General features: G+C 49.6%; 1 protein-coding gene across 1 annotated transcript in view; it reads right to left on the bottom strand.

Annotated features, from left to right (window-relative positions):
• The window catches only part of GRIK4 (glutamate ionotropic receptor kainate type subunit 4), a 363,476-nt gene that overhangs the window by 65,106 nt on the left and 270,829 nt on the right, over positions 1-27,541 (bottom strand). The window contains exons 12-13 of the mRNA XM_050759371.1: positions 24,435-24,542; positions 17,257-17,460 (exon numbers count right to left, since the gene is read on the bottom strand). Of these exons, the coding sequence (XP_050615328.1) occupies positions 17,257-17,460; positions 24,435-24,542 (312 nt within the window). The remainder of the gene's footprint in view (positions 1-17,256; positions 17,461-24,434; positions 24,543-27,541) is intronic.

The raw sequence follows: 27,541 nt of genomic DNA, 5'->3' as shown, positions 1-27,541 counted from the left end.
GATGGCAAGAAAAATCATCTGTACATAAGCCCCCCAGAACATATAATGATCCTGGCCAGGAACTGTGAGTTGGCAAGGCCAAGCCAGGCAGTATGCACATCGAACACACCAAAGACCTTCTGGTGAGGGATGGCCAGAGGGTAGAGGGAAGATGGAGGGAGGTGCCACATTTGGAATTCTTTGAAGCAGGACTATCTATTCACAGAAAGGCAAGGGATGAGCAGGGCCTGGCTGTGGGGTAGGGCAGGGAGCAAAAGCAGCAGGATGGGGTGACCGAGGTACCACCCTGTAAGCGAGAGGTGGCAAGTGCTGGGGACAGCTCTGCATGGCAGTCAGGAGAACACACTGATCCATCTGAGTTTGAATCCTAATTCTACCACTTCCCAGCCACGTGACCTTGAACAAGTTAGTTAACCTCAGAGTCTCAGTTTTCTGATCTATAAAACGGGGGCTATATATATATGTATTTTTTTTTTTGAGATGGAGTCTCGCTCTGTCACCCAGGCTGGAGTGCAGTGGCCGGATCTCAGCTCACTGCAAGCTCCGCCCCCTGGGTTCGCGCCATTCTCCTGCCTTAGCCTCCCGAGTAGCTGGGACTACAGGTGCCCGCCACCACACCCGGCTAGTTTTTTGTATTTTTTAGTAGAGACGGGGTTTCACCCTGTTAGCCAGGATGGTCTCGATCTCCTGACCTCGTGATCCGCCCGTCTCGGCCTCCCAACAATATACTTTTGCCCTTGTAAGGTTGTACTAAGATTAAATAGGAGAACATTTGTAAAGCAAGCATTGGCATTGTGCCTGGCACACAGTAATGAGGCCAGTCCTATCTGTGGAGCAGGCACAGGCCAAGGTGACCCAGGGAGCCATGGGGGTTGAGCACAGTGTTGGGAGTCTGGGTGAGATGGTTCCAAAGTCCTGATGGGTGGGGTGGGCACTTGCTCTGTGACTTCCCGCCTGCTGCCGCCTTGCCTCACCAACACACATACTTCAGGAAAGAAAGCCCGCAAGCTTGATAGAGATGATTTATCCTAAAGGCAGTTGGACCATAGATGTGTGGGTGGTAGGGGCTGCACCAATACCCAGTTAGGCTGACAGCTTAAAAAGTGAAGCAAGGAGTCGCTGCAACTTGGAGAACAACATTGGAGACTGGAGGGTCAATCTTAGAGTCAGACAACTCCCCCTGGACCTCTCCACCCCATGGAGAGAGGAGGGAGGGCAAGAATTGCTTACATTATTCTTTCTCAAGATGATACTGCCCTGGGAAGTGGGGTGGGGCTGTGCATGCAGTGGGGTGAGCTGGAGGCCCACCTGTGGGAGCCTGGAGGGTGGAGGCAGGAGCGAGAGGCGGGGATCAAAGGAAGTGCACGCAGATGGGAGGGCAGCCACCTCCCGCAGCCCCAACCTGCCAAACGCACCAGTACACCTGGACTGCTGCTGTGCTTTCCCTGTTAGCAAAAGGATCTTCTGAAAACCTACAACAGGTCCCCAGCATTGGGCTGTTTGTTCCAGGCTCCAAGTGCTTTGGCATCAACGCTGGGATGGTTAATTCTCTTCCACATGCCTTTACAGCATCCATCCATCCACCCATCCCCTGGTGGCTGAGTGTTATGTGTCAGGTCCTGTTCTGAATGCTACCAGTAGAGGGATAAAGAAGACAGCTCTAGTTCCTGACCTCAGGAAACTTACATTCTAGTGAGCGGAGACAGTCAATAAACAAATAGTCCCATCATAAGCAAGGTGGTTTTAGACAGTAATAATTTCTTTGAAGATCATAAAACAGGATAGTGTGGTAGAAGGTGACTAAATGAGAGGATGGGGGTCCTTCAGGGTGGCAGAGAAAGAACACTTCTCAGAGGAGGGGACGCCTGGCTTCGATGGAGACAATGACATGGAAACGGTAGACTGGAGATTTGGGAAACAGCAGACTGGAGATTTGGGAAACAGGTTTTTGAAAGAAGTGCAAATGTGAAGGCCACATGCTGGAATTGACCATGCTGTATCCAAGGAACCAAGAGGAGGCCAGTGAGTGTGGGGCACATGAGGGGAGATGCAGAGATGTAGGACGCTGGATTAGTTCTTCCAGAGACAAGGGATACTGGTGAAATTGTGGCTGGTGCCAGGCAGGGCATAGAGGAAATGGTTATGCTCATTGAAGATGTGAGCAAATGGTAGCCCAGGAAGATTCAGATACTAATTTATGGTTCTGGGACAGACCCTGGCTTCCAACTCAAGATAATATTTCTCTAAGCCCAAGAGGACTAGTGGGTGCTCCACCACTGCCATTTCCTGGATGCCAATAAGAGGGGGCCCAGACACCCCCACCTCCTGGGGGGAAGATCTGCTGCTTGTGTCTCCTTTACCTGCAGAGGGCAAGAAGAGAGGGGGTTGGAACAGCACATATAACTTTGGAAGGCTGCTGCGCCTCTCCCCAGTAGGATCAAGACTGGACACAGGTGCGTCTGTGTTGATGAATGACGCTGCTGTGGTCTGCATGGCAAGAGGAATGAACCCAGGCCGGCCTGGGAGAGGGAAGACTGGGGCCTGGATGAGCATGTCCCAGGAGAGCAGGCAGAACTGCATGAAGATGAGCATGTTTGGGGACCGAGGCAGGTGAGGCTGAGGAGCTGAGCTCCAGGCCAGAAGAGGAGGTGAAAACAGAGCCCTACGCAGGGAGGGAAGGAGAGGAGAGAGCGAACACTCACAGAGAGTCCACAAAGTGCGAGCATGCTAGAGGAATTATATTCCATTTATTTCTCATAGTAATCTGGGGTGGGTACTATTATTTTCGTTTTGAGGGTGAAGACCCCAGGGTTCAGAAACGTTGGGTGACTCGTCCAAGTCCACACAGCTTATAGCTGGCAGAGCAAGTGATTTGTACCCGGGTGTCTGGTCGGGAGGAAAGGCAGTGTGAGGACAGGGGTGGGCACATCCCTCCCATTTTATTACCACGTATGCTGACAACTTCCAAATGGGGCTCGGGCCCAGCTCTGCCTCTTGCCAGCCTTCCTCACTCCCCCTACCTACTGACTTCCTATGCCCATGTCTAATTCCGTATCTCTGCCATCTAAAGCTACTCTTTCCCTGTGTGCCATTAATGACTTCCCTATCCATCTGTCATCCCAAACAGAGACCATGAGTCAGCCTGGAGTCTTCCCTCTCCCTCCCTTCCCTGTTGTCTCCCCATTCAATAACCAGGCTCCATCCCTTTTACCTCTGAAATGCCTGTTGAATCCATCACCGCCACTTGACTCTCACTGCCCCGACCATCATTCAAGCCTTCCTTTGAATTATTCAGTAGCTTCTGCACTGGTCTCTTTGCTTCCAGTTCTTTCCCATGCCATCCATCCACTCAACTGCACTGGGCACCAGGGGCTCTCAAACTCAAGCATCATTGGGAATCAGTGGTTCTCAAACCTGAGCTCGAATCAGCACCACCTGGAGGGCCCGTTAAGTTGCAAATGGCTGAGTCCCACCTCAGAGTTTCAGGTTAAGTAGGTCTAGATGGGGCCCCAGAATTGGGATTGCTGACAAGTCCCAGGTGCTGCTGATGCTGCTGGTTCAAGGACAGTATTTTGAGAACCACTGCTCTAAAGTTTACACCAAAGATCTAATATTACTCCTCTTCTTTAAAAACTCCAGTGACTCTCCACTCTCTTTAAAATGGAGTCTCAGCTCCTTCCCACGGTCTAAGTGATGGTCACCACCCAGCCGAGACTTGCCTCTTCAGCATCACCTCTAGCTACTGCCCTCTCCAGCCTGACGTGGACACAATGCACTCTTCGTGTTCCTTAAACTTGGCATACATTTCAGACCCCACACCGTTCCCTCTGCTGGCAACTCTCTCCTCCTTGTTGCTTGTCAGATTCCTACTTGTCTATCAAGGTCTGACTTGACTGCACTTCCCTGAGAGGCACTGCAGTGGTTACAATGACCGTGGGCTTTGATGTCAGATGGGTCTGGCTTTGAATTCCAGATCAATCACTTGTTAGCTGTGCGACCCTGAGTTGGCCTTCTCTGTGAAGTCAAAGTCAACCTTGGCGTCTTGGTTATGAAATATGAATAACAACATTTATTACATAAGATTGTTATGTGGAGAGGAAATGATGCATGATAAATGCCTGGCAGGTAGTAGGTATTCAATAAACACTGGCGACAATTCTCATTAGCTCTGCTCTGAAGCCTTGCCTGGCTTCCTCTGGCTGAAACACTTCCTTTCTTCTCTGTGCTCCCATATCATTTTGCATAGGATTCCCTTTTGTATATATCACAAGATAAGGTCTCATACTAACTTATACACTGGGTCTCATTCCCAGTATAGTTGGGGACGTTGTATGAATTATAAAGATTGGCCCTCTGAGCGGACTTAGTGGGCACATGGCTTGGCAAGCTAAAGGCACTTTTGTAGGAAAAAAAAAATCAACAAGTGGATACCATCCCATCCCAGAGCACATGCTTGGTGAGTAGAGTGAGGGCTGGGTTTCACGACCCATTCCTCCTTCACCATGTCTTAACCTGCACAAACCATACCTGGAGGTTCTATGTATACAGGATGTGAGCTCTATGAAATTAAAAACTGTGTCTTGTTCAAGCTGAAGGCACAACCAATATGGAATCAATGCATCTAGGGGCAGGCACTATTGGTTGAGGATGGTAAATACATCAGAGTGGGTCAACAGAGTTGTCGCCCCGGGTTCAGGCATAGGATTCTCACTCCTGAGGGGAAGGTGAGTGAGAGAACCAGCGCTGGCAAGTTCAGCGACTCAGGCTTGGGGAATCCTCAGAAGCTGCATTTCTCAGTCTGGGTGGGAAGGGGAGCAAGGCAGAGGGGGCTTGGTCCCTGTGTGCTGAACTGGAGCTCCTGAAAGCATCCCTGGCCTCAGACCAGAGTCTGGTGTCTGGCCAAGCCTGCAGGTAACATCCTCACCTCTGCTGCGTGGCTGGGGAATCGAGACTAGCTAATTCTTAGAAGACATTAAGATCACGTTGTCCATAGTTTCCTTTCCTGCCTCTGACCCAAATCAATTTCCTACTGCCTGTCTCTTCTGCTTAACAGCAAGCCAATCTCTTAGAAGGCTTTCAGATGCCTTAATTAATACATTTTCATTTCCTCTGCAGACTCTTCACTCCCCTTAACAGCTGGCGCTCAGTGGGCAAGGCAGAAATAATTCCCAAGAAGTGAACCTTCCAACAAGTTTCCCAGGCTGCTTTGAGATGCCCACTGGGGTTTGGAGGAGTTCCCAATAGGAAGCTGCTGAGGGAGCACTGAACCTAACTGAACTTGGCCCCTTCCAGATCTCCCCGAGCAACTCCTTCCGTGGAAAATAACCAGCATGGGGATCTGAGGATGGGCAGAGAAAATTCTGAAGTCTGTTTCAAATCTATAGCTGACTCTCTCTGGCCCTGGAGACTGCTCTCTTGGAAACAGTGATTTAAGCAGAGTGCACCTTCACGGGTGGCGCTCCGATGTCATTCCTTAGTCCTGCCCTGCTTGGGGCTCCCAGCCATGTACTCACACACACACTTAATTATCTTACATGCCTATGTCCCCCTTGCCTTTTACCACCTGGACTGTAAGCTTTCAGAGACAGAACCCAACCTGATCTGTTCCTTTACCCTACACCCCAGCACAGTGACTGGCACATAGGTGTTAAATCACTGTCTGCTGATTGACTCACAAATGGAAAGTCTGTCTTTCTTTTCTTTTCTTTTCTTTTTCTTTTTTTTCCTCCTTTTCTTTTTTTGAGACGGAGTTTCACTCTTGTTGTCCAAGCTGGAGCGCAATGGCGCGATCTTGGCTCACTGCAACCTCCACCACCTCCCGGGTTCAAGCCTCAGCCTCCCGAGTAGCTGGGACTACAGGCGTGCACTACTATGCCTGGCCAATTTTTGTATTTCTTAGTAGAGACGGGCTTTCTCCATGTAGGCCAGTCTGATCTTGAACTCCTGACCTCAGGTGATCCACCCGCCTCGGCCTCCCAAAATGCTGGGATTACAGGCGTGAGCCACCGCGCCTGGCTGGAAAACCTGGCTTTCTAAGGCTTGGGTTGATGCAAACCTACTAAAGAAAGCAAGCCCTAGGGGAATGCAAGTGCCCCTTATCTGAAATGCTTGAGACCAGAAGTGTTTCGGATTTCCAACCTTTTCAGATTTTGGAATATTTTCATAAACATAATGAGGTATCTTGGGAATGAGACTCAAGTCTAAAAACGAAGTTCATTTCTGTTTCATATACACCTTAGACACATAGCCTAAAGGTAATTTCATACAATATTTTAAATAATTTTGTTCATGAAACAAAGTTTTGACTGTTTTTGACCATGACCCTTCATGAGGATAGGTGTGGAATTTTCCACTTGTGGTTTCACGTCGAAGCTCAAAAAGTTTCAGACACTGGAGCATTTCAGATTTTGGATTTTCAGACTAGGGATTCCTAGTATTACCTGTATTACCACTTCACTGTGTTTCAGGCACTGTGTTAGGTTCATAAGGATGTCAAGATGCATAAGCCACTGTGCTTTCCTTCAAAGAATTGCCAGTCTTACTTCCACTAGGAATCCAGTCCAGTTGTCCCGATTCAGATGTCATTTCTGCCCCTACCTTCCTAGTCATTTATGATGTACTTCGCTATGTCTAATACAGCACTTATCCTGTATGACCACATTAAAATAACTTCTGCTTGCCATCTGTCTGCTTTTTTAGCTGAAAGGCTCCTAGAGGAAAAAGATCTGACCTCAACTCCTAGCATTCCTGGGCGTTAGCTTCTTGGGGCTCTGTTTTCTTAGTCTGAAAAAGGAGGTGGTCATAATAAGTCCAGTTTCCAGATAAGGGGTGGAGGATGTAAGTGTCATCCAAATGTCCCTGTCAAACTGGCCACTCAGAGCCACCTCCTTGATTACCATTCTCCTGGGCCAACTTATTCCTTCCTCCCCATTCTTCTAGGAGGCAGATGCAGAGAACAAGACAATGCTACCCAAATCATTCTCTGTTCCAGACACCAGTTCTCACATGCCCCTTTGGTGTAGTGAGAAGAGCCCAAGATTGGGGTCTGAGTCTGGGCTCTGGCCACTTGCTGCGTGTCTGAGCTTGGGTTAATTATGGAACTCTCCGAGCCTCTGTGTCTTCATCTGTGGAATGGGGTAATAATGCCTGTCTCATGGGCCATGTGAGGATCGAATGAACTCGTGAGTGTAGAGCTGTTACATGGTGTCTGGCCTTGTCAGGAGCTATAGTGTTCCTGCTTCTACTCCCTTCCCTCCTGGTGGCTCAGCTTTGAACTAGGAAGACATATGAGCAAGGGTCTAGAGCACATGAGATCCCCATTCAGATCCCATACAAGCCAAGGGAAGCCAGAGGATGGAGTGAATCGGAAAGGCACAGCAGAGCCCTCCACCGAGCGCAGGTAGGGCATTGGCTGGGCTCATACGATGGTTGGCAGCTGTGGCTCCAGAGGCCCAGCGGCAGTCTTCTGAGGTGTGTGCACCTCACTCCGGAATGCAGGAGAGGGAGGCCAACAGAGGGAGAGAGGAAGACGAGATGGGAGAGCCCAGCCGCAGCCTCGCAGCCGATAGGGTCATCTCTGAAGAAAAACGGGGTGGCTGCAGTCACGAAACTGCCATTATTGCCCTTTTCTCAGGTGAGTGAAAGGACTGCTAGTGACAGAAAAGAACCTTTTGAGAACTCACAACGAAGCAGAGTGTTGTCGAGAGAGCACACGAACATGACTGTGGCTAAGGCGCAGTCCAGAGCGCTGGCCCTTTTGTTCTCAAGTACACCTGTCTGTGAATAATGAGCCGGAGAAGATGGATTTCCTCCCTTCCCAGGTCTCAGTGGGTTGCATGCAGGGATCGCTACGTGGCATGCATCTCTCCAGGAGCCATCGTAGAAAGGACCTTCCCAGGGTGAAACAGCGCATCCCTTCGCCCCCGAGAAGCAGGATGACCTTAACCCATGCTTGAAGGTCTACGGGAAAGGGGAGCTCCCTGCACTCACTGCGTCCCAGATTCAAATGCTGAAGTCCCCACACAGCCACCATCCTCTCCTGGGCATCCTCACCGTCACTGCTTAATTCAGACCCCGTTCTATTCTCCTGATCACTGGACAGCTGTCTAATGAGTAAACCTGCATCTGGTCTTCCCACCTCCAATCCGTTCCCCTCTCATCTGCTAGAGTAACCTTCTGGAACCAAAGGCAGTTATGCCACTCCTCTCTTTGAATAAAACAAACAAACCACCTGCTCTTAGACAGCTCCCACTAGTACTCTGGACATAGTTTATAAAGATCCAAACACATAAATCCTATCACGACTGGCCCCTGCCTTTAGCCCTGTTCTCCTCCACCCCCTCTCGTGCTTGGCTCCAGTTGTCCAGAACCAATGGCAGTGCAATGTACATTTCTCACCGTCCACTGCACCTAGAATATAATATCCTTTTCTGCCAAGGCGATCCTTCTTGATCCCCAGTGCTCTGCTCACTCGTCATTTCCTTGGTGAGTTCTTCCCTGCTCCTGAACCATACCTCACTCAACTTCTATCAAAGCCACCCCTGCCACTCACTACTCATGGGACTTTCAGCAGGTTCCTTAACTGTTTTGCAACCTCACCTGCCACATTCGGTTATTGTGAGGCTTGAGTTAATATAGTCAAGTGCTCAGAACAGTGCCTGGCCCATAGGAAGCACTTCATACCTGTCAGCCGTGGTTATTACCATCATTATAACTGTTATTAATATAGCATGTGTCTCACCATACAGTAATTCTTGTTTACCTGCCCGTCTCTTTGAGTAGATCCTGAACTCCTTATAGGCAATTCCTCACATCCAAGCGGTGCTTGTCAGAAAGCAGGCACTTTGATGAATGAATGAATGGTTGAACTATAACGGAAGCTCATCTCTTTCAGATTTGGATAAATGCAGAAACTAAGCCTCAATGGGGAAGGTAAAGCAAAGCCCTCGCTGAGCTTGGCTGTCATGTGGGGAAGGAGTGGAACACTGCACTTTGGCCCCTGGATCAGTATCTTTATTTTAAAGAATGCTCAGTAGAATTCTGTGACCTACTTGCAGTTGAAATAGTCTCTGGCTTCAAGGTGAAAAGTGATCCCAGAGGACCAGTTGTATTTTTTATTTTTATTTTTTTTAGTTCAGCAAAATGTCTCCGGACAACCTTCCCGGTGGATTGAGGCCACGAACGGCCCAGCCCACCAGGCCTCCGGGAAGCTTCCTCCACAATCCTTTCTCCTGGGCACCCAGGAGAAAAAACGGAATGAGGCATTTCAGCTTCATTTACACTTAATTCGTCAAAATGTCATTGGTAAGAGCTATTTGATATCCAAGGCTTATGAGCCTTGAATCTAAGCCTTCCAAAGCCCTTTTCTCTTTGAACTTAAATGTGCCATTCTGCCAACATGGAGTTGAATGCCAACGGGGTACTTTGTTCTGAACTGTGAACCTAGAGGGGCACTCTATCTCTTCCCAAATGTGTTTTACTCTCTCCCAAGCAGGGCCCTGAGGATGGAAAATGCAGCTGTAGTGCCTTCCAGGGTACTACAGGTCAGTGCTTGACCAAGAATGCCTCCCTACCAAGCGGAAGGGGCCTTGGAAGTCATCTGCCCGGCTCTCTCACTTTACAGATGGAGTGCAATCTCTTTACGGGCCAGAGTTGAACTTGGGTATCAAGTTCTGGGCACCTTCCCCATCCTCTGTCTGGAAGGACATCTCAGAAGTGAATGTCAACTGTGGCTGCAGGGAGATGAGGCTGTAATTCCTGCAGGGAAAGGCCATGTGCTGCCATGGACTTGGTCTCAGGTGCCTAAGTTTCACCAGACCTCTGCCACTAACTGGCAGTGGGACACTGGGTGGATCATTTTGTCCTTTGAAGCCTCAGTTTGCTTAGCTCTAAAATGAGGGTAATAATACCTACTTCACAGTGCTGCTGTAAAGGATGAAAGAGCTAATGCTTGTGAAAGCAGTTTGTAGACATTCAATCACTGCCCAAACGTCAAGGGTTTAAGACAACGCCCAGACAGATACTTGCCTGACGGCGCTGGTTCCCAGGTACCAGCTGTGGGAAGAAGTACTAGCATCTTGACAAAAACTCCAAAACCCTTTTCTGAACACTCCATCACCTCCAGCCTCCATCCCGCCTACCTTTTATTGACACTCCCAACTCCAATATTGCTCCAGCCACATGAATGTCCTTGCATTTCCCCAATCCATAAGAGAAGCATTCTCAATTCTGAGCAGTTGCTTACATAAGGGATTTCATCTTGACTTACAATCAATCTGTCAGCTCCACAGCTCCCTCTAGCTACAACCCTTTATCTTGCTTTCCCTTATAGCCACCTGACTTTAATGAGTATTTCCCAGGCCACTGTCTCCATCTCCTCCGCTCACTCTTCTTGTTCACAATTCAATCACTGCCACTGGACCTCAATCCAGTCACCCCCTGAAACTGCATTTGCCTGTGACCCCTGTATTGCTCAGCCTGGGAAATGCTCTTCTGTACTTCCTTTCAAGAGGCAGAAATCCTCTTTACCCATTCTCTTTCAGCTGCCTTCACAGGCTCCTGTCTTCCTCCCTCCTGAACATGTGCTCTTTTCCCTGAAAGATTCCTCCCTACTCATATCTTCAGTCGCACCCTCCCATCCATTCACCCTAGAATCTATGCCTTCAGTCTGCTGAAGCCCATTCTAGCCAACTCTCTGCTGAAAGTCTCTAAGTAGATGTCCAAAAGGCACCTTAAACTTGCCATTTCCAAAGCTAAATGCATCCTCTCTCTCCTTCCAGAACTGTTTTTCCACCTCAATGCTAGGCACCACCAACCATCCGTATGTCCAAGTCAGAAACTGGTGAGTCATCCTACATCCTCCCTCTCTCTCACATTCCACATCCACTGGGTCCCCTAGTCCTGATGATTTCTTTATTAAATAGTTTTTAATGGGTTACACAACACTGCATATAGTATAACCTCTTTTTTATAAAAAGAACTTGTGTAAAACATATATGCATTTAAAAATTGGAAGGCATGATACAGAAATAGCCATGGGTATTATTGGGTGGTGAAATTACAAATAATTTTTAGCTTTTTAAACCTTATCTATTTTTCAAAAAGCATGTCTACTGCCGTATAAGAGAAAAACCTTTTTTATTTTTTTTTGAGACAGCGTCTCACTCTGTCACCCAGGCTGGAGTGCAATGGCGTGCAATCTCGGCTCACTGCAACCTCCACCTCCCAGGTTCAAGTGATTCTCCTGCCTCAGCCTCCCGAGTAGCTGGGATTACAGATGTGAGCCACCACACTTGGCTAACTTTTTGTATTTTTAGTAGAGATGGGGTTTCACTATGTTGGTCAGGCTGGTCTCAAACTCCTGATCTCAGGTGATCCACCCACCTCAGCCTCCCAGTGTTGGGATTACAGGCGTGAGCCACTGTGCCCAGCTTATTATCTTTAAAGAGAGTTTTGGAATCTGTACCTTCCTCTAACTCCCAAGCTACTTTTGGTTCTCACCATTTCTTTCTTGCAACAGTGAAAGCCTTTTTCCCGGCTCCCCTGTCTCCAGTCTTGCCCTCCTGCCCACTTGTTTCATGCTGCAGCTCAAACAGGCCCTTCACCAATGACAGCTGCCCACAGGCCACACTCCCTTACTGCCATGTTCTGTTCCAGGCAGACCCACCTTTGTGTGGTTCCTGAAATGGAAACTACCTCTGCACCTTCAAGTCCCCATGACTTGGCTCTTGTACTCTCTCCTCACTGGCATGCTCTTCTCTCTCCATGTTTCTTCTTTGATGGCCAATGTCTCTTCATCCTTGAAGATTTAGGCCTAGCATCACCTCCCACAGGGTCCTTCCCCACGTGTCACAGGCAGAGTGCAGAGCCCTCCTCCAGTCTTCTCTCTGCACCCTGCACTTTCCCATCATAGTCCTTCTCACCCTGCTCTTACCCACATGAGGCCCCTATCAAAGAGTGGCCTTCTTGAGTTGACTATCAATTCATCTTTGTACCTGAATGCCTTGAACAGTTTCACCAAAACTGTTTATACATTCATGTAAATGTACTGGCATGATACAGAGGGCCCCTGGGATTAGTCCTGGGGCATCTGCTTCTTCAAGCTACTCCAGTCTGTCTCCTTTCTGCCAAGCACACCTCCAATGAGATACAAAATCACTGCTGCTCAGGCCTTCTGTGGGCTTAGCTGTGAAGGAGCTGACCAGGCAAAACAAATTCAAACCTGACAGCCTCCCAAACAACCACCCTTCTCATCTCCACTGCCCACACATAGCCCCAAGGTGAGAGGCCACCCAGCTGGCCCAGTTTGTGTGAATCATTTGCTCCCACTCCAACCACACTTCCCCTTTTAATGGGATTACACCAAAAGACATGCTCTGATGATTTTCATGAATATGCAGAAAATATGCTTAAATTCTCCTCCACAGTGAATACATGGCCACGTGTCTAAGTCCATGGTCTCTGTATGCTTTCTGCTGTTATAACAGGATACCACAGACTATGCAATTTATAAACAATACAAGTTTATTTGGCTCACAGTTCTGGAGGCTGGGAAGTTCAAGAGCATGGCATTGTCAGCTGGTAAAGGTCAGCCATGGCAGAAGTGAGCACACAAGACAGAGAGAGGGACCAGAGGCCTGACTCACTTTATAACAACCTGCTCTTCCAGTAACTAACCTTCCTCAATGATGACATGAATCCATTCCTAAGGGCAGAGTACTCATGACCCATTCATCTCTTATTGGGCCCCACCTCCCAGTACGGTTGCATTGGGGATTAGGCTTCCAACACATGAACTTTAGAGGGACACATTCAAACCACAGCACCCACTGTTTTGGGTAAGCAGGTGATAACAAATGTGAAAAGACTAAGCCTCTACAGCTTCCACTGGAGATAACCCTGGGCCTCTACACTTCAATTCATATCACTCAGACATACAAGCAGTCACTATATTCCCCAAACTCTCCAAAGAAAGAGATTCCTTGGTCAACCCCCAGCCCCTCGCTGGGGAGGTTCTCCTTTATATCAACTTTCATTGCTTCTGCTGCAGTTTCAGTTACATGAACCTTGCTTGTTGTCCAGGGGAAACTGGTGGGCAGCCCTGTCCATACACACCCTGGCACCTCATCTTTGTACACATTCCCTTTCTTCCCCAAGTTCCACATGTGCTGGATAAGTGAGAGCCCCTGGAGAGCTGCCATGCCTGCAGGATGGCCAATGTCTAGGCAGGATCCCTGGACCCCCAAGAGGAAATCCTAGGCTTACCCAATGTGTTACAATGGTTTTCACTCTCAGCTGTTGACCATTGGCCTAATTTTATTCTTTGTACTAGCAAACATATACCTCTTGAACAAGAAAAGGGCATTGAGAGACAGCCTGGTGTCCCTAAGATAATCACTCCTGGGGCCAAAGCTCATACCCACGTTTGCTCAGGCACGCCCATGAGGATTTCCCCACATTGTTACCAATAACCCTCCAGGAAGATGACCCGGCACCACTGCCTTCTACTGATTCACAAAGGGAAGTTCCAGTCTTCACTGGAGAGAGGCTCAGCAGGTTCTGCCACTGCCTTGGTGGTATTCTGCCTGCTGGCCTGGCCCAGTCCATGGTGTCTCCTCTGGCTGACCTTTGTATTGCCTAACCTCACTCCTTGCACCGTGTCCTCAAGCCTCCATCCCTGAGGCTTCTTTGGGCTGCTGTGATGCAAGGACACGTTGGACTCCTTGGTAACCAGACCTGCACTGGCGCATCCAGCTGCAGGCCAGGCTGTGGGCAAGGAGAGGGTCACAGCTCTCACCCACTTGCTAGATCAGCCTACATGTTATGCTTTGCACCTCGAGTGCTGTTACCAGTGTCTTGGGAGCCAACTTCTTTGAAGGTGGCCAAAGGGTCTGGGCACACAACCTAGAAGTGTTGGGGAGGTGACTTCCTGTGGTGTGAACTTCGGTCAGTGAGAGATGGGACTCACAGACACAAGTTTCCTCCTCCTTGCAGTGGACTGTTTAGTGAGGCAATAGTTTCATAGGGCCTCTGCAGGCTGAGCAGTCAGCTGTGCTTAATACAAAGCTATGACCAGCAGCTAACACACTCCTTCTGCATACTCTCCCCGCTTGCCTGCCACCTTCCCCTTTCCCTCACCTCTGTCTGTGTACTTGTACTCCCTGATTTAGCATGCAAGCTTTGACCTTGGGCTCTGTTTTCTAGGGAGCCTGGCCTAAGACAGCTCTCATACTTCCTGTATGCCAAATAGTCTCTCTCTCTCTCTCTCTCTCTCTCTCTCTCTCTCTCTGTGTGTGTGTGTGTGTGTGTGTGTGCGTGTTATTTTAAATCTTTACCAAAAAAATCCTTTGCAGATGAACACTAGAGCTGTGGGGGCAGGGTTGGAAAGGATAAAATAATGCACTTAAGCACACATGGCTAGTAAATGAATAAACGGAAATTTTAGCTTAGGTCTGTCTAACATCAAGATTTGTGTTCTCTCAGATCATGAGTACTGAGATCAGACAGACCAGGGCTTAAATGCTGGCTCTGAACTTACTAGCTGTGTGATCTTTATCAGGTTACCTAACCTCCTTGGGCTGCCATTTCCTCATCTGTATAAGGGACAGATTTAGATGCAATGGTTTCTAAGGTCTGTTTCAGCCAGCACATTCAATAGCCCCAGGGGCCTCACAGGAGCCTCTGCTTGCTGTTATAGCCACTGGAATTTTCCTGTGCAGCTTGGGAAAGGGGTCACAAAGAAGGGATCCAGGCCTGAGGGCTACCACAGTCCTAGGGGAACATACTGGAAAACATCTTAATCCTTCAAACCTGGGGATGGTGGGGTCCCAGTGTTATCAATGACCACCCAGGACCAACCCCAGTGGCACACAAACAGCCTTCAGCCTTCTACCTTTTCATTGCCCAGGAAACTCCCACCCATCCTCCCTAAGCCAGCACACACATCCCAAGGGAAGCCTTCCCCCTACAGCCCCCTTATGCGCCCACAGTGCATTCTATTCTCCTCTAGATGTTCTCTTACAACTCCTTCCACTCTGCCTCCCCTGCACTTATCACTTATCACAGCTTGAAATTACACAAGAATGCGGCCATTCATTGATCTCCGTCTCACTCACTAGTCCAAAAGATCTGTGAAGGCTGTGTCCATGTTTATTTTGTCCCCCATTGTATCTCCAGTGTCTACAAGAGTGGAAGATGTTCAATAAATATTTATTGAATTAATGGGTTAATTAATTAGTTCATGTCAAGTAGCCAAGTCTCAATGAGACCAAAGCAGCAGTATTTTTGCTTGAAAGAAGATCTGGGGTGAATTCTAAGATTCTGATTGCTCAAGTCACTCGGTGTGTGGCTGCATGTCTAAGAGTCCCAGACTCCTCTTCTTGTCCTCCAGTCTGTCACAGCTCATTAGGGGGCTAAAAAGGAGATGGCTGTGCACTGACACCGCCATCCCTGAAGTCACCCTACCAGTCATCAGGCAGCCCAAGGAGACCAAAGAAATCAGCTCAAGGTGAATGAGGACATCAGGAAGAAGGTAAAGAAAAGGCCTGGCATTTCGGCTTTCTGTGGTCTAACTACTGAGCTGCACCTTCACAGTGGACACCAAATAAGAAGAATGTTTCAGGAGTGGGTCTGAAAGATTAAATAGAGAAAGACACAAATCCTCTTCCACTTAAGCATGTACATCATCAGGCTGGAATCTCAAAACCTGAGGCTCAAGGACTGCAGAGGGCTTTCTGCCAAAGGCTTCGCCCTGCCATCCCCAACCCTGTGGCAGTCGTCCAGGGATCCCTAGGCCTTCTGCAACCTTCTGTTGACTTGTTGGCCCTCTGTTTGCAAGCCCCTCTCTGCAAGCAAGGCCTCACTTCTGAACCAGCCCTCTCTGGACTCCAGTCGCCCTGGGTCATTCAGAATTCCCAGAACAAGGCTTGCCATTTTACCCTGCTGGATCACTGCAGATGCCGTCCATATTCCGTCAGGCAAACTCCTGAAGGATCCTCCCTCCTCAGTTCTTAAACACCTTTTCCACAGTTCTCATCTACATAGGACTTTTCCCAATCCCATGTCAAGGACTGTTTATTTAATACCTCAACTAGTATTTTTATCATTGAAAAGTAGGATTTTAAAAATTTATCTTATATTCCAAGTTTGTTTGATATAAAGGGTTTAAAGCATATTATTAATTCAATAAAGAAAAAGATCTGGGTTCCAATCTGAGCTCTGCCCTATGCTGACAGTATAGCTCCCGACAAGTCATTCAAGCTTTCTGGGCTCGATGGCTCATTTGTAAAGTGGGACTAACAACCAGCTAAAAGGTGTGTTTAAAGAGGATTAGAGATAATGCATGTAAAACACCTTACACATCAGCACGTGCTGGGAGGCTGCAGGAGCTCCTTCTACCATTGAAATCCAGAGGGGAAAAGAGTTGGATCAAGGTCACACCAAGAACCCAGGTCTGTGCTCTCTGCATTATGTCCTCATCACCTATCCTGATCATTAAAACTCAGTTATGGAAATATGGATGGTGAATTAGCAATGCCTTAATTAATTTCTACAGTTGTTAATAGTGTGTACAAAGAAAACAAGAGATTTCCCCCTGGAAGAACTTTCTATACCCCTGCTCTAACCTAACAGATGTCTGACATTCTCCAACGCTCACCCGCATGTTAATCACGTCTCCACATTCACCCTGAAAATCTACAGCAGATCCAAGTGCACCTTGGCCCTCGGCCCGTAAAAGGACATGAATGCCAGCCAAAGATAATACAAGATGAAAGAAAATAACTGTAGCTGTGACCAACTCCTCTGCCAGTCAATCCCTTTGCCCTGTTATTTAGCCACGTCTCCCTTGGCAGTATCTCTCAAGCATCCAAGCCAGCTGATGTGGGTGCATTCTCTTCTCCCAGGGCCTGTTCAAGCTCTGCCAGGGAGTGCTAATGAGCCACAGAATAATCAGAACAATCAAAAAGCATCAAAAATGGAACCCAAACTCCCTAATCTGTGTTAACCAGTCAAAGCCTCCATGACTTGTCACAGGCTCTGGACTGGGAAAGCCACGGGGTGGGATCGTTGCAGGCTTATCCACGACTGCATGTCTGTGCCAGCCCAGGCAAGATTTATAGCGTGAATGGACAAATAAATGACAAATGCATGAATGATTGACTGAACAAATGGAGGGTTCATGAGCGTGCAGCACAACCTTATGCCCTTCCAATCCCTCCCAGCCCACCCTCAGGCCCAGATCACTTGTCCCCTCCTTACCCTAGCGATCAGCTCCCCGACCATTCCCGTCCAGGTGCCGTTGGCCTCGGGAACGCCGTACACGCCATCCCCAACCAGGCGGATCTTGTAGTTGAATCGGAGGATCTCTGCCAGCTCCTTGAGCATATCCACACAGAAGCCCTCGTAGCGGTCATTGCCTTCCATCTCCTGGTGGTTCCCCTTCAGCATTAAATACGGGTTTTCCTGCAGCAAAACTGGGCAGCTGTCATTCTCATCTTAGCCCTGGTGTCTCAGCCACATGTGATGGGGAGGGCCGGGGCACAGAGGGCTGGGGAGGAGATGGGGCAAAAGGAGGAAAGTGACGTGGGTAATGGGCTACTTTGGCGTGATGACCAGTTCCTCTCCCTGATGTGCTCCTTAAAGCTGTCCTTCAGGGTGCTTCTATTGTCAGGAACACACAGTGGTTCCCACTGCATGGAGGGTCAGGCTCAAGCTGCTTCATCTTGTTTAAGGTCATCATCTGACCATACCCTCTATCTCTCTCTTTTTTTTCTACCCCTGCTTTATTCCAGGCAGATCTACCTACATAGGTTAGGTATTATCAGAGATATAAGGATGTCTGCAATAAGCAGGCTAGGTAAGAACAGGTACATGAGCAACTGCAGTCCAAGGAGGGCATTGGGAAGAGGGCAGATATCTCCAGTGAGATGTCCAGAGAAGGCTCCAAGCTGAAGGTGGGATCCAAGCTGGGCTCTAGAGGAGGCAGAACACTGAGAGATGGAAGGGCTGCGAATGAAAGGCATGGGCCAGGGGAAGGCACAATCAAGGGCACAATCCTGAGTGGCTGCTCAGTGGACGATGGACCTTCCAGGGTAGCTGGAGCACAGGTTGTGGGCAGGGGCGAGATGGGAGGAGAAATGTAGACGGATGGATTAGGGTCAGGGTGGGCCTCAGACGCCAGGATATGGTGGCTGCACATTACACAAGGTATAGAGGGGAAACATCACGCGTTTTAAAGACGCAAGGCTGTGAGCAAGGAATATTAAGTAGTAGGAGAGGAAGCATCCAGGGGCGAGGACAGACCCTCTTCTGAGATGAGACCCTGAATCCTGGGCGCAGGTTGGACTGGAGAAAGCCAGAAGGATGTAAGAGACACAGAAAGGAGCAGGCCTGATGACTGGCTGGTTGGGTGTGGGTCCTCAGAGCCTTGGAGCCCGGTAGATGACCGACAGCGGGTGGTATCATGGGGGGCTCGAATGCCTGGAGGGGAGGAGGATTTGGAACAGGTTGAATCTGAGGTGCTGGCAGGCTATGCAGGCAGAAATGCCCCACTGGGTGTTTAAAATGTGGAGCGAGGGTAAGCCAGGAGCCAGAGATTGGACACGTCGCACAGAGATCAAGGCTGAAGCTAGGGAATATGTGAGACTGTCAAGGGGAAGAGTTGAGAAAGGGCAGAAGAGGAAGAAGAGGAGGCCCTGAAGAGAACCTGGTCTAAGGGAGTGGGGAAATGAAGGGCAACCACAGAAGACAACACAGAAGCAGCCAGGAAGGCTGAAAATTAGGGAAACGTGGTCTTAGCGTCAAGGAGGAGGGAATTTGAAGACAGAGGATGTAGCCACTCCCACCATTCTCACAGACCAAGCAGGGCCGGGAACCAGCGTGTGGATCACTTGTCACTGCTGACCTTCTGAAGGCAGGCAAGGTGGGGGCAGCAGGACTCCGTAGGATGAGGAGTGAGCGAGTGCCGCAGGAGTGAGGGTGGTCCAGCATTTTGACAGGTTAGGAGCTAAGGGAGGCAAGGCGGCAGGCACAGAGAGGGCAGATCGCCTCTCTTCCAAGCTCCTTCCCCACTGCAAACAGCAGGACTGGAGGGTCCTGGGGCCCACCCAGTTCTGTGATTCTGTGACTCCCTACGTTTGAGGGCGGCTTGAAGGGCAGCAGGGTGTGGGAAAGGTGAAGGCGAGGGTGTTTTAGGATGGGACAGTCCAGTGTATATTTATAGGCAGGAAGGGAAAATCTCTGGAAAAGGGGAGAAAAGAGGAAGAAAGAGCCATGTTAGCTGGTGGAGCAAGGGCCCAGGAAGCGCAGGGTGGAGGCAGGGTGGCGGCAGGGTGAGGCTGAGGCCTGAGCCTGGAGGTGAGGTAGAGGGTGTGGGTGAGTTCACAGAGAGGAGGGAGCTTGTGCTGGCCCCAGAGTTGTGCTGAAAGTGGGGCAGATAGGCTTGAGGCTTGGTGTGTGGGAAGATTTTCAGCAGAGCCACTCAGGGGATGCGACAGGAGAGAGGAGAGCTGGGCTCAGGGATTACCAAGGTCCAGCTGCAGAGGGGGAGGCTGGATGCAGACAGGCAGCTGGGAGCAGGGGTGGGAGGGACAATCAGGCTTGGGTGCAGGTGTGCGTGGAGAAACCTGCACACCACGATTCTAGGAGCCAGGAGAGGAAAGTGCTGAAAGCCTGACGGGTTGAGTTTACTCTGAGAGGTGCTTCCAGGCTGGGGAAGATGGAGAGCCAGACAGACCCAAGGTCATGGGGGGACTGTGCAGGAGAGCAGAGTGTGGGTGTGATGGTGTGGGCATGATGAAGTGGGCAGCCGGAAGGCAAAGGTCGTATGTCAAGGAGCAGGAGCTCTGAGTGGAAGGTGATGTGATTCTGATTCACAATGAGTCCAGTCATGTCAATGAGATAGGGCCAGTCGGCCTGCCTTCCACACACGCCGTCCTCAGCACAAGGGCTTCTCCCTGCACAAACTCTCCACATGCTGCCCCATCTTCCGCCTCACCTAGCTCATCTTTGTCCACAGAGTCACACTGCCTCCTCTTGTGCCAACCCATGTCTCAGAACTACCCTGCTCTCATGCCAGGACCCACACAATCGCCCTCCAGTGTTTTCTGATTTGCACCTGCTCTAGGTGGAATGGGAGTGGGGCCTGGGACGGACTCGTCACCTGCTTGGTTCCCCTACCTGGCTCAGCATTAAACACTTACCAGTCATGTGAGTAAGAAGCAAACGAATGGCTTCATGGACAGGGCATGGCTGGCAGTTTCCATCTCAAGACTGGTAATGTACCATTGTATCTTTAATTGTCCCAAGGGGTGACACAAATGCTCCTTCCCAAACACTTGCTAGTCTCAAGTTAATTTAAAACTTATTGACATATTCAAAGGTCTTGGAGATGCATTGGAAAGCCCAAGGATGGGGATGGTTAGGGCTCACTGCCACTTTGGAGAATGCTGGGGGTTTGAGTGCTAGCAGCGGTGCTGTGAACGCAAGGTGAGAATGCGGCAAAATGCTGAAGACAAGGTCTGGTACAGAAAAGGTGTTCAGGGAATGGGAGCAGCAGCCACTTCCATGTGTTTGCTGGCATTAACCAATAAATCATCCACACATTCCCAAGTGTGCCTTGACCAGAGCGGGGAGACAACATGGATATGTGCTGAGTTTTAAGGGATAAATCATTCAGGATTCTCATTTGCCAGGGAAAACGCACAAATGGTCGCCCGGGGACTGAATTAAGATCATCATTCCTGGTGAGATCTATCGGCTCGGATCGGCCACTGTAGCACACACGCACAAGCTAAGAACCAAGGCTAATAGTTGTTTGAGTTGTACTTACCATGTTGTTAAGTGTCACCTCACACACCAGTGTCCGGCCTGCACCCCACCCCTCGTGAGCACGTGCATGTATGTGAATAAACACACGTGCACACACACACAAATCAGGGTGACTTTCCCAGACTAGCAACAGGACCCTGCGGACTTGGCATAGCCGTGGACCTGTGCCAGAAGTCCAAGCACGGTGTAACTCCCAGCTCTGAGAGGCTGGAGGTACAGCCCAGTCAGTTCCTCATCTCCCTCCCAAAGTCTTGTTGGCTTTTAAGGGACACCCTTACCCTGTAGGAAGGACTTCCTTCACTCAGATTCTAATTATTGAGCTCCTACTCTGTGTCAGCCCCTCTACTTTCAAGGAGCTCTCATCCTAGAAGGGCAGGTAGAGCTTTAAACAACAACCTCTAATAAGAGAAATGGGAGGGTCCAGGGAAAATGCTGGAGACAAGGAGAGGACAGGAGTTACAGCAGGGAAGACTTTGTGGGAGTTGTGACATCTGAGCAGAGCACTGAAGGATGCATAGGCATTTCCAGCTGGAAACAGAAATTAGAGGGAAGGGTAACCCAGGCATAAGGAACAGCATGCGCCAAGGCAGGAAGGAGCAGGATGCAGCGAGCAGGTGTTGAGCCATCCAGTGGCACTAGACCCCACGCTGCATGGGGAGGAGAAGGTGAGGTGGGCTGGGCCTGATTACAAAGGGTTATGTCCCAAGCTAAGGGGCAGCAGGGCCTAGGCAGTGGCTGAAGGATTATAAGGAAGGAAATGCCAGGCCAATTCTGATTTTCAAATGACCATGCTGACAGTAGGGTCAGGGGACAGGCAGAGAAAGAAGGGAGCCTGCCAGCAGAGTATGGAGCGGCTCCAGAGAAAGAAGTAGAGGGGCCCCGATCCTGGATTAGAGCAGGGGCTTTGAGGATGGATAGAAGAGGACAGATCCAGAAGTTTTTAGAGACTAAGAAGACAGCGGGAAGGAGGTCCCAGCAATCACACGGGGTGCTGCACATCCTCCCCCGAAGTGGACTCAGCCAGGCTCTTCCCTGCTCTCTGCTGGGCAGCGACACCGCAACCCTCTCATCTTTCTGGCATTTTCACACTGGTTCAGATAAGCTAAGGCTGAGCTGAGATGGGTGTGGGTGAAACCCTGGGGGCTGGAACTGCGCTCTCAGTCCTTGCTTCAACAGCTCCCTCTGCCAAGAACACCCCTCCCCAGGCAACCACTTTGCTGTGTCCTCACCACCAGGTCTCTGCTCAATGCTGCCCTTCTCGGAGAGGCCACCCTGACCACTGGGTACGAACACCGCAGACCGTCCCAGCACCCCAGGCCCTTCACAGCTGTAGCTCCTTTTCCTCAGCCTTGCAGCCTTCTAATTCACTGTTTGACAACATTGCTCTTTCCTATCTGTCACGCGTTTCTTGCCGGAATGTAAACTCCTTATAGGCAGGGATTCTTGTCTTTTTGGTTCATGGATGCACTCTGAGCACCTACAACAGTGCCCAGCATATAGCAGCACCCAATAAACAGTCATCGCGTGAATAAATGAATGAATGAATGAATGAAAATGTTCAGTGACTCCATCTCATGACAATGAAGGGAAACTTAATAGCCTGGCATTCAAGTTCCTAAGCGCTATGGACCCAACCCACTTTTCTGGCTTATGCCTCTTCCCTTTCTTACCAGTGTTTGTTTCTCAGGAAAACCTGTACCTTTCTGCTTTTCCTGAACACCTGACGATGCCCTCCTTCATTCATGTCCTCCTCCCCACTTACTCCCTGTCTTTCAGAGCCCATCGTCAATGCCCCTTCTTTCCTGAAGGCTTTGCTGATCTCCCCATGGGAGGGACCTCTCTCTCCTCAAAACTCCACAGCTCTAAGTGTGCGCCTCTTTCCGGCTTTTATCTCCTGTTTACAGTAGATCAATCATTTCAGCCCAGGGCACCTGGGCCCCAGCAGTTCATAAAGCTAGTGATGGAGGTCCTTGAACTCTTTTTATTATCTCCAAAAGCCTAAAAGACATGGACACATTTGCAGACCTTGCACAGTTAGCAATGATAAGGCTGAGGAGGCGAACTCATGCATCGCCTCTTTGTTTTGGGCTGCAATGATATCAGTGTGGTACCACTGGCTATCTCCTGCTAATAAGATGCTGGGCCAGGCAGGGAAAAATGCTTTAGATTAGTTAAAAGGGGGAGGGGAGGAACAAACTAATGACTACTTAATACATGTAGTTGGTTTAATTGACAAATCTTTTAAACATAAGGCCTTCAGAGGGGAAGACAAATAATACCTTGACCATATATGCACTTGACCTATCCCATCTACTAACTTACAACCTCAGGACAGAGAATAGAACTGAGTCCTCCTCATCTTTGGTCTCCAGGACTGGGTACAGAACCTGGCACATGGCAGGGGGGCAGGGAAGGGAGGGTGAACTTGGCAATTACTGAATAGAACAGAATCAAATAAAAAGGGCAAATGGGCCGGGCACAGTGGCTCACGCCTGTAATCCCAGCACTTTGGGAGGCCAAGGCAGGCAGATCACAAGGTCAGGAGATCGAGACCATCCTGGCTAACACGTGAAACCTCGTCTCTACTAAAAACGCAAAAATTAGCCGGGCGTGATGGCGGGCACCTCTAGTCCCAGCTACTAGGGAGGCTGAGGCAGGAGAATGGTGTGAACCCGGGAGGCAGCGCTTGCAGTGAGCCGAGATCGTGCCACTGCACTCCAGCCTGGGCGACAGAGCAAGACTCCGTCTCAAAAAAAAAAAAAAAAAAAAAAAAAGGGCAAATGGTCTCTTCCCCTACAGATTTTATTTTATTTTTTTGAGACAGTCTCACTCTGTCACCCAGGCTGGAGTGCAGTGGCACGATCTTGGCTCACTGCAACCTCCGCTTCCCGGGTTAAAGTGATTCTCGTGCCTCAGCCTCCCAAGTAGCTGGGATTTCAGACGTGTGCCCCCGTGCCTGGCTAATTTTTCTTTTTTTTCTTTTCTTTTTTTTTTTAGTAGAGACGGGGCTTCGCCATGTTAGCCAGCTTGGTCTCAGACTCCTGGCCTCAATCCTCCCACTTCAGCTTCCCAAAATGCTAGGACTACAGGCGTGAGCCACTGCACCTGGCCTCTTGCCCTATAGACTGAGAGCTCTCTTTTCATCACCTGGAAATGAAGAAACAGGCCATGTAAACCCACAGACATTCCATGTCCGCTTCAGGATGTGGTGGGGGACGGTCCTGTTTTGTATACAGCAGGCACCCCCCAGCAAGGTGGGCTGCTGCGAAGGGGCAGGGGTCCCCAGGGTCTGAATCCAGCTCCCCGCTCTGTGTCACAGGTCCCCTTCCCTTGCCCCTGCACAGCTGCCCCAGCTGTCAGGGTGCCCCCAAGAGGCATCCACAAACTGTGGTGCCTCTCCACCCCGATCCTCCCCCCAGCTGCTCTGAAACACATCAAATATCATTTCCATAAGAAACAGCAACTTGAGTGTAATTACGCTGTCAGAAATTGGGCTCGGTGCTGTGATTAGAGCTCCCATCTTCTGTTCAAGGGGCAGCCTGTGAGTGCTTAGAGCCGGGGAGGCACCCCAGGGAGCTGCAGCTGGGAGCCCGGGAGAGCCCACTTACCAGGATGGTGGTGACGACCAGGGTGGTGTTGAAGAGAGTGTCCGAAATGTTGGAGGCATAGAGGCGGCTGTCCATGCTGAGGCCCTCTGCCACGTGCCACTGGCCGATCTGAGGAGACCAACGGAGAGGACTGGGAAGAAATGGCGGCCTTCAGGGCTGGAAGGAGCCAAGAGACTGACCTCTGCCTCCGGCTGTGCTGCATGTGAGCAGGGAGGGGTGTGGAGTACGGAGCAGGGGGCTGGACTACAGCAGGGAGACTATTACCCAGGGTTGGGGGGCTGAGGGAAGCGGGGGCTGTAACAGGGAAGAAAGAAATAAAGACGTGGGGGAGAGGTGGGAGAGGAAAATGGAGAAATAAATCAGGAACGAATGCAGTTTGGTGAAGTTCTCTCACACAGAAAGGAACGGAACATGTGGAATCACATTATTTTGGGGCAGGGATGGGCTGTAGAGCTTTTTTGATCCGGCCTGCCTTCAATCATTTCTGAGTATCAAAATAAGAATGAGAAGGCTATACTGGAGAGAACTGTGTCCTTTGATAAATGTTTGCTGGATGGCTGAATGAATGAATGAACTTCAACAGGTCTAGTCCAGATTGACTCATTTACTGGCTGTGAGAACTCAGGCAAGTTATTCACGTCTTTCAGAGCCCTAGTTCCCCATCTATCAATGGGGATGGTAATGCGTGTCCTGCCTTCCTGGAGCTTCTCATGTATGTGCCAGTGGGTGTTCCATTATTTACCCAGATCCAGGAACACAGATCTCAACAATGAAACCTTAGAAAAGTTACTGAACCTCTCTGAGCATGTTTCCTCACCTATAAAATGGGGATAATAATAGAAACCTCATTGGGTCATTGTAAGAATGTATTTAACCTGGCATTCAATACATGCTGCTCTCCTTCCACGTTGTCTTTTGTTTTCTCTCTCTATTGTGTTTTGTTTCCTTTATTCTGTTTTTATTTTATTGTGATAAAAACACTTAATATGAGACATACTTTTTTTTTTTTTTGAGAAGGAGTCTTGTTCTGTCACCCAAGCTACAGTCCAGTTGTGTGATCTCGGCTCATTGCAACCTCTGCCTCCTGAGTAGCTGGGATTACAGGTGCCTGCCACTGTCCCCAGCTAATATTTGTATTTTTGGTAGAGATGGGGTTTCACCATCTTGGCCAGGCTGGTCTCAAAACTCCTGACCTCATGATTCACCCGCCTCAGCCTCCTAAAATGCTGGGATTACAGGCATGAGCCACTGCGCCCGGCCGAGATGTACTCTTTACCAAGTTTTTAAACGTACAATATATTACTGTTGGGTGTCTCATTGTCTCAAAGACCACCAGGTGAAAAAAATCCACAACTTACTCAGTTCTTCACTCTGGAAAGTAACCTAAACCTAAACTCAACAGCAATGAGGTTTCAGATTGCTTGTTTTTCCCAATGGATCTCTCTTTTTAATTTTTTTTTTTTAAAAAAGAGATGGGGTCTTATGTTGCCCAGGATGGTCTTGACCTCCTGGACCCAAGTAATCCTCCTGCCTTGGCCTCTCAAAGTGCTGGGATGATAGGCGTGAGCCACTGCACCTGGCCATAACTCTTTTTATACATATAAAAATACACACACACATCTCTATATACATCAAATCCCAATATATCTCTACTAACTGGAGCCCCTGGCAAATCATTGCTGTTGCTGAGTGTTTTTAGGTGGGCAGACAGGAGAGACGGCTGGCTAAAAACCCAGTGAAACGCACACACCCTTCTCTGCCAGGCTTCTGCAGGCAGCAGCAGCAGCTTCCCTGGAAGGCCCACAGGAGTTCCACAGACGCCACGCAGTTCTACTCCGCAGAGCTGGGCCCTGGGTTCTTTCACGGAATTTCCAGCAACAATAAAGACCTGTTGCACCCTTTTCCGCCGCTCCCACCCTATGGGGGCCAGAGGATTGAGAGTGAGAGGGAGCAGCTCCCTGCCTTCACAGTCCGGAGAAGGTGGAGCGTGTGGACGGCAGGGTCAGCCAGGCCCACCCCCGACCATCAGCTGGGAGCTCTCGTGGACCTCCAGTTCCAGGCAGGAGCCTTATGGTCTCTACAGTTGGGGCTTTCATGTGGAAAAGGGGAGATGACCAAATGCTCCCGTCCATGCCCTGCAAGAATGCCACCTGGAAAAGGGTGGGCAGCTGTCCCCATCTCTGCAAGGGCAGCATGGTTCTGTGCGTGTTCACATTCCTTTGCCGTTTACAAGCAAGGCCTCATACACATCCATACATCAAGCCCCGTTTTACAGATAAGGAAACGGAGGCCAAAGCAAAACAGCCCACCCAACTTGCCTGAGGTCACAGAGCCTGTCAGCTGAGAGGCCTGAGCTTTAAGCCCTGCACTCTTAAGCGCAGATGAATCTTCCCGAGGAAGGCTGCCTGGTCATCCTGTCTGACTCCTCCACCATTCAATTGCACATGCTTGTTTACTTGTGTGTCTCCCCCATGAGCAGCCAGTGTGGCTCAGGACAGCAGGTGCTGGCCTTACTTATGCTTGTACCCTTGCTCTGGGCCTGGCCTTGGGAGTGGGGGGGGACCACTGTCTCAACAGACTGCTGTTGTGGGTGAGGCATGGGAAGAAGGCACTTTCTCTTTCTCTGAGCCCTCCTCTGGCCTTGGGAGCTCCTATTGTCTCTTAAAGGGAACAGCCAGGCCATGTTATGGTCCAAGATTCCCCTTCCTCCTCCTCTCTGCAGGGGTGAGGGATGAACTGTTAGGTTTCCAAATGAAAGGGAAAAGGGTAATAGTTACTGGACACCTGATGTGTTCGATGTGTCAAGCCTATCATCTCTGAATTCTCCCATCAACCCTTTCGAGTAGTTACATGCGTTTCTGTTTTAGTTAAGAAGAAACTGAAGCTCAGGGAGGTTTAATGGCTTGCCTAAGGTCCCCTGGCTGGCAGGTGTAGCACGGGATTGAACCTAGATCTGTGACTCCTAATTCTGTGATCTTTCCTGTTTCTGCTGCTGTCTCTTAGGGTGGGGATACGAATGTGCCCTTACTTAAGCAGGCCAGGCTAACTAGGGAATGGCTTCTAGGGCCCCCACCATGCATTAAGTCCAAATACATAGCTTTCTTCTC

This window comes from Macaca thibetana, chromosome 14, assembly GCF_024542745.1.
Source record: "Macaca thibetana thibetana isolate TM-01 chromosome 14, ASM2454274v1, whole genome shotgun sequence".
NCBI lineage: Eukaryota > Metazoa > Chordata > Mammalia > Primates > Cercopithecidae > Macaca > Macaca thibetana.
This window is presented reverse-complemented; position numbering and strand designations above follow the sequence as displayed.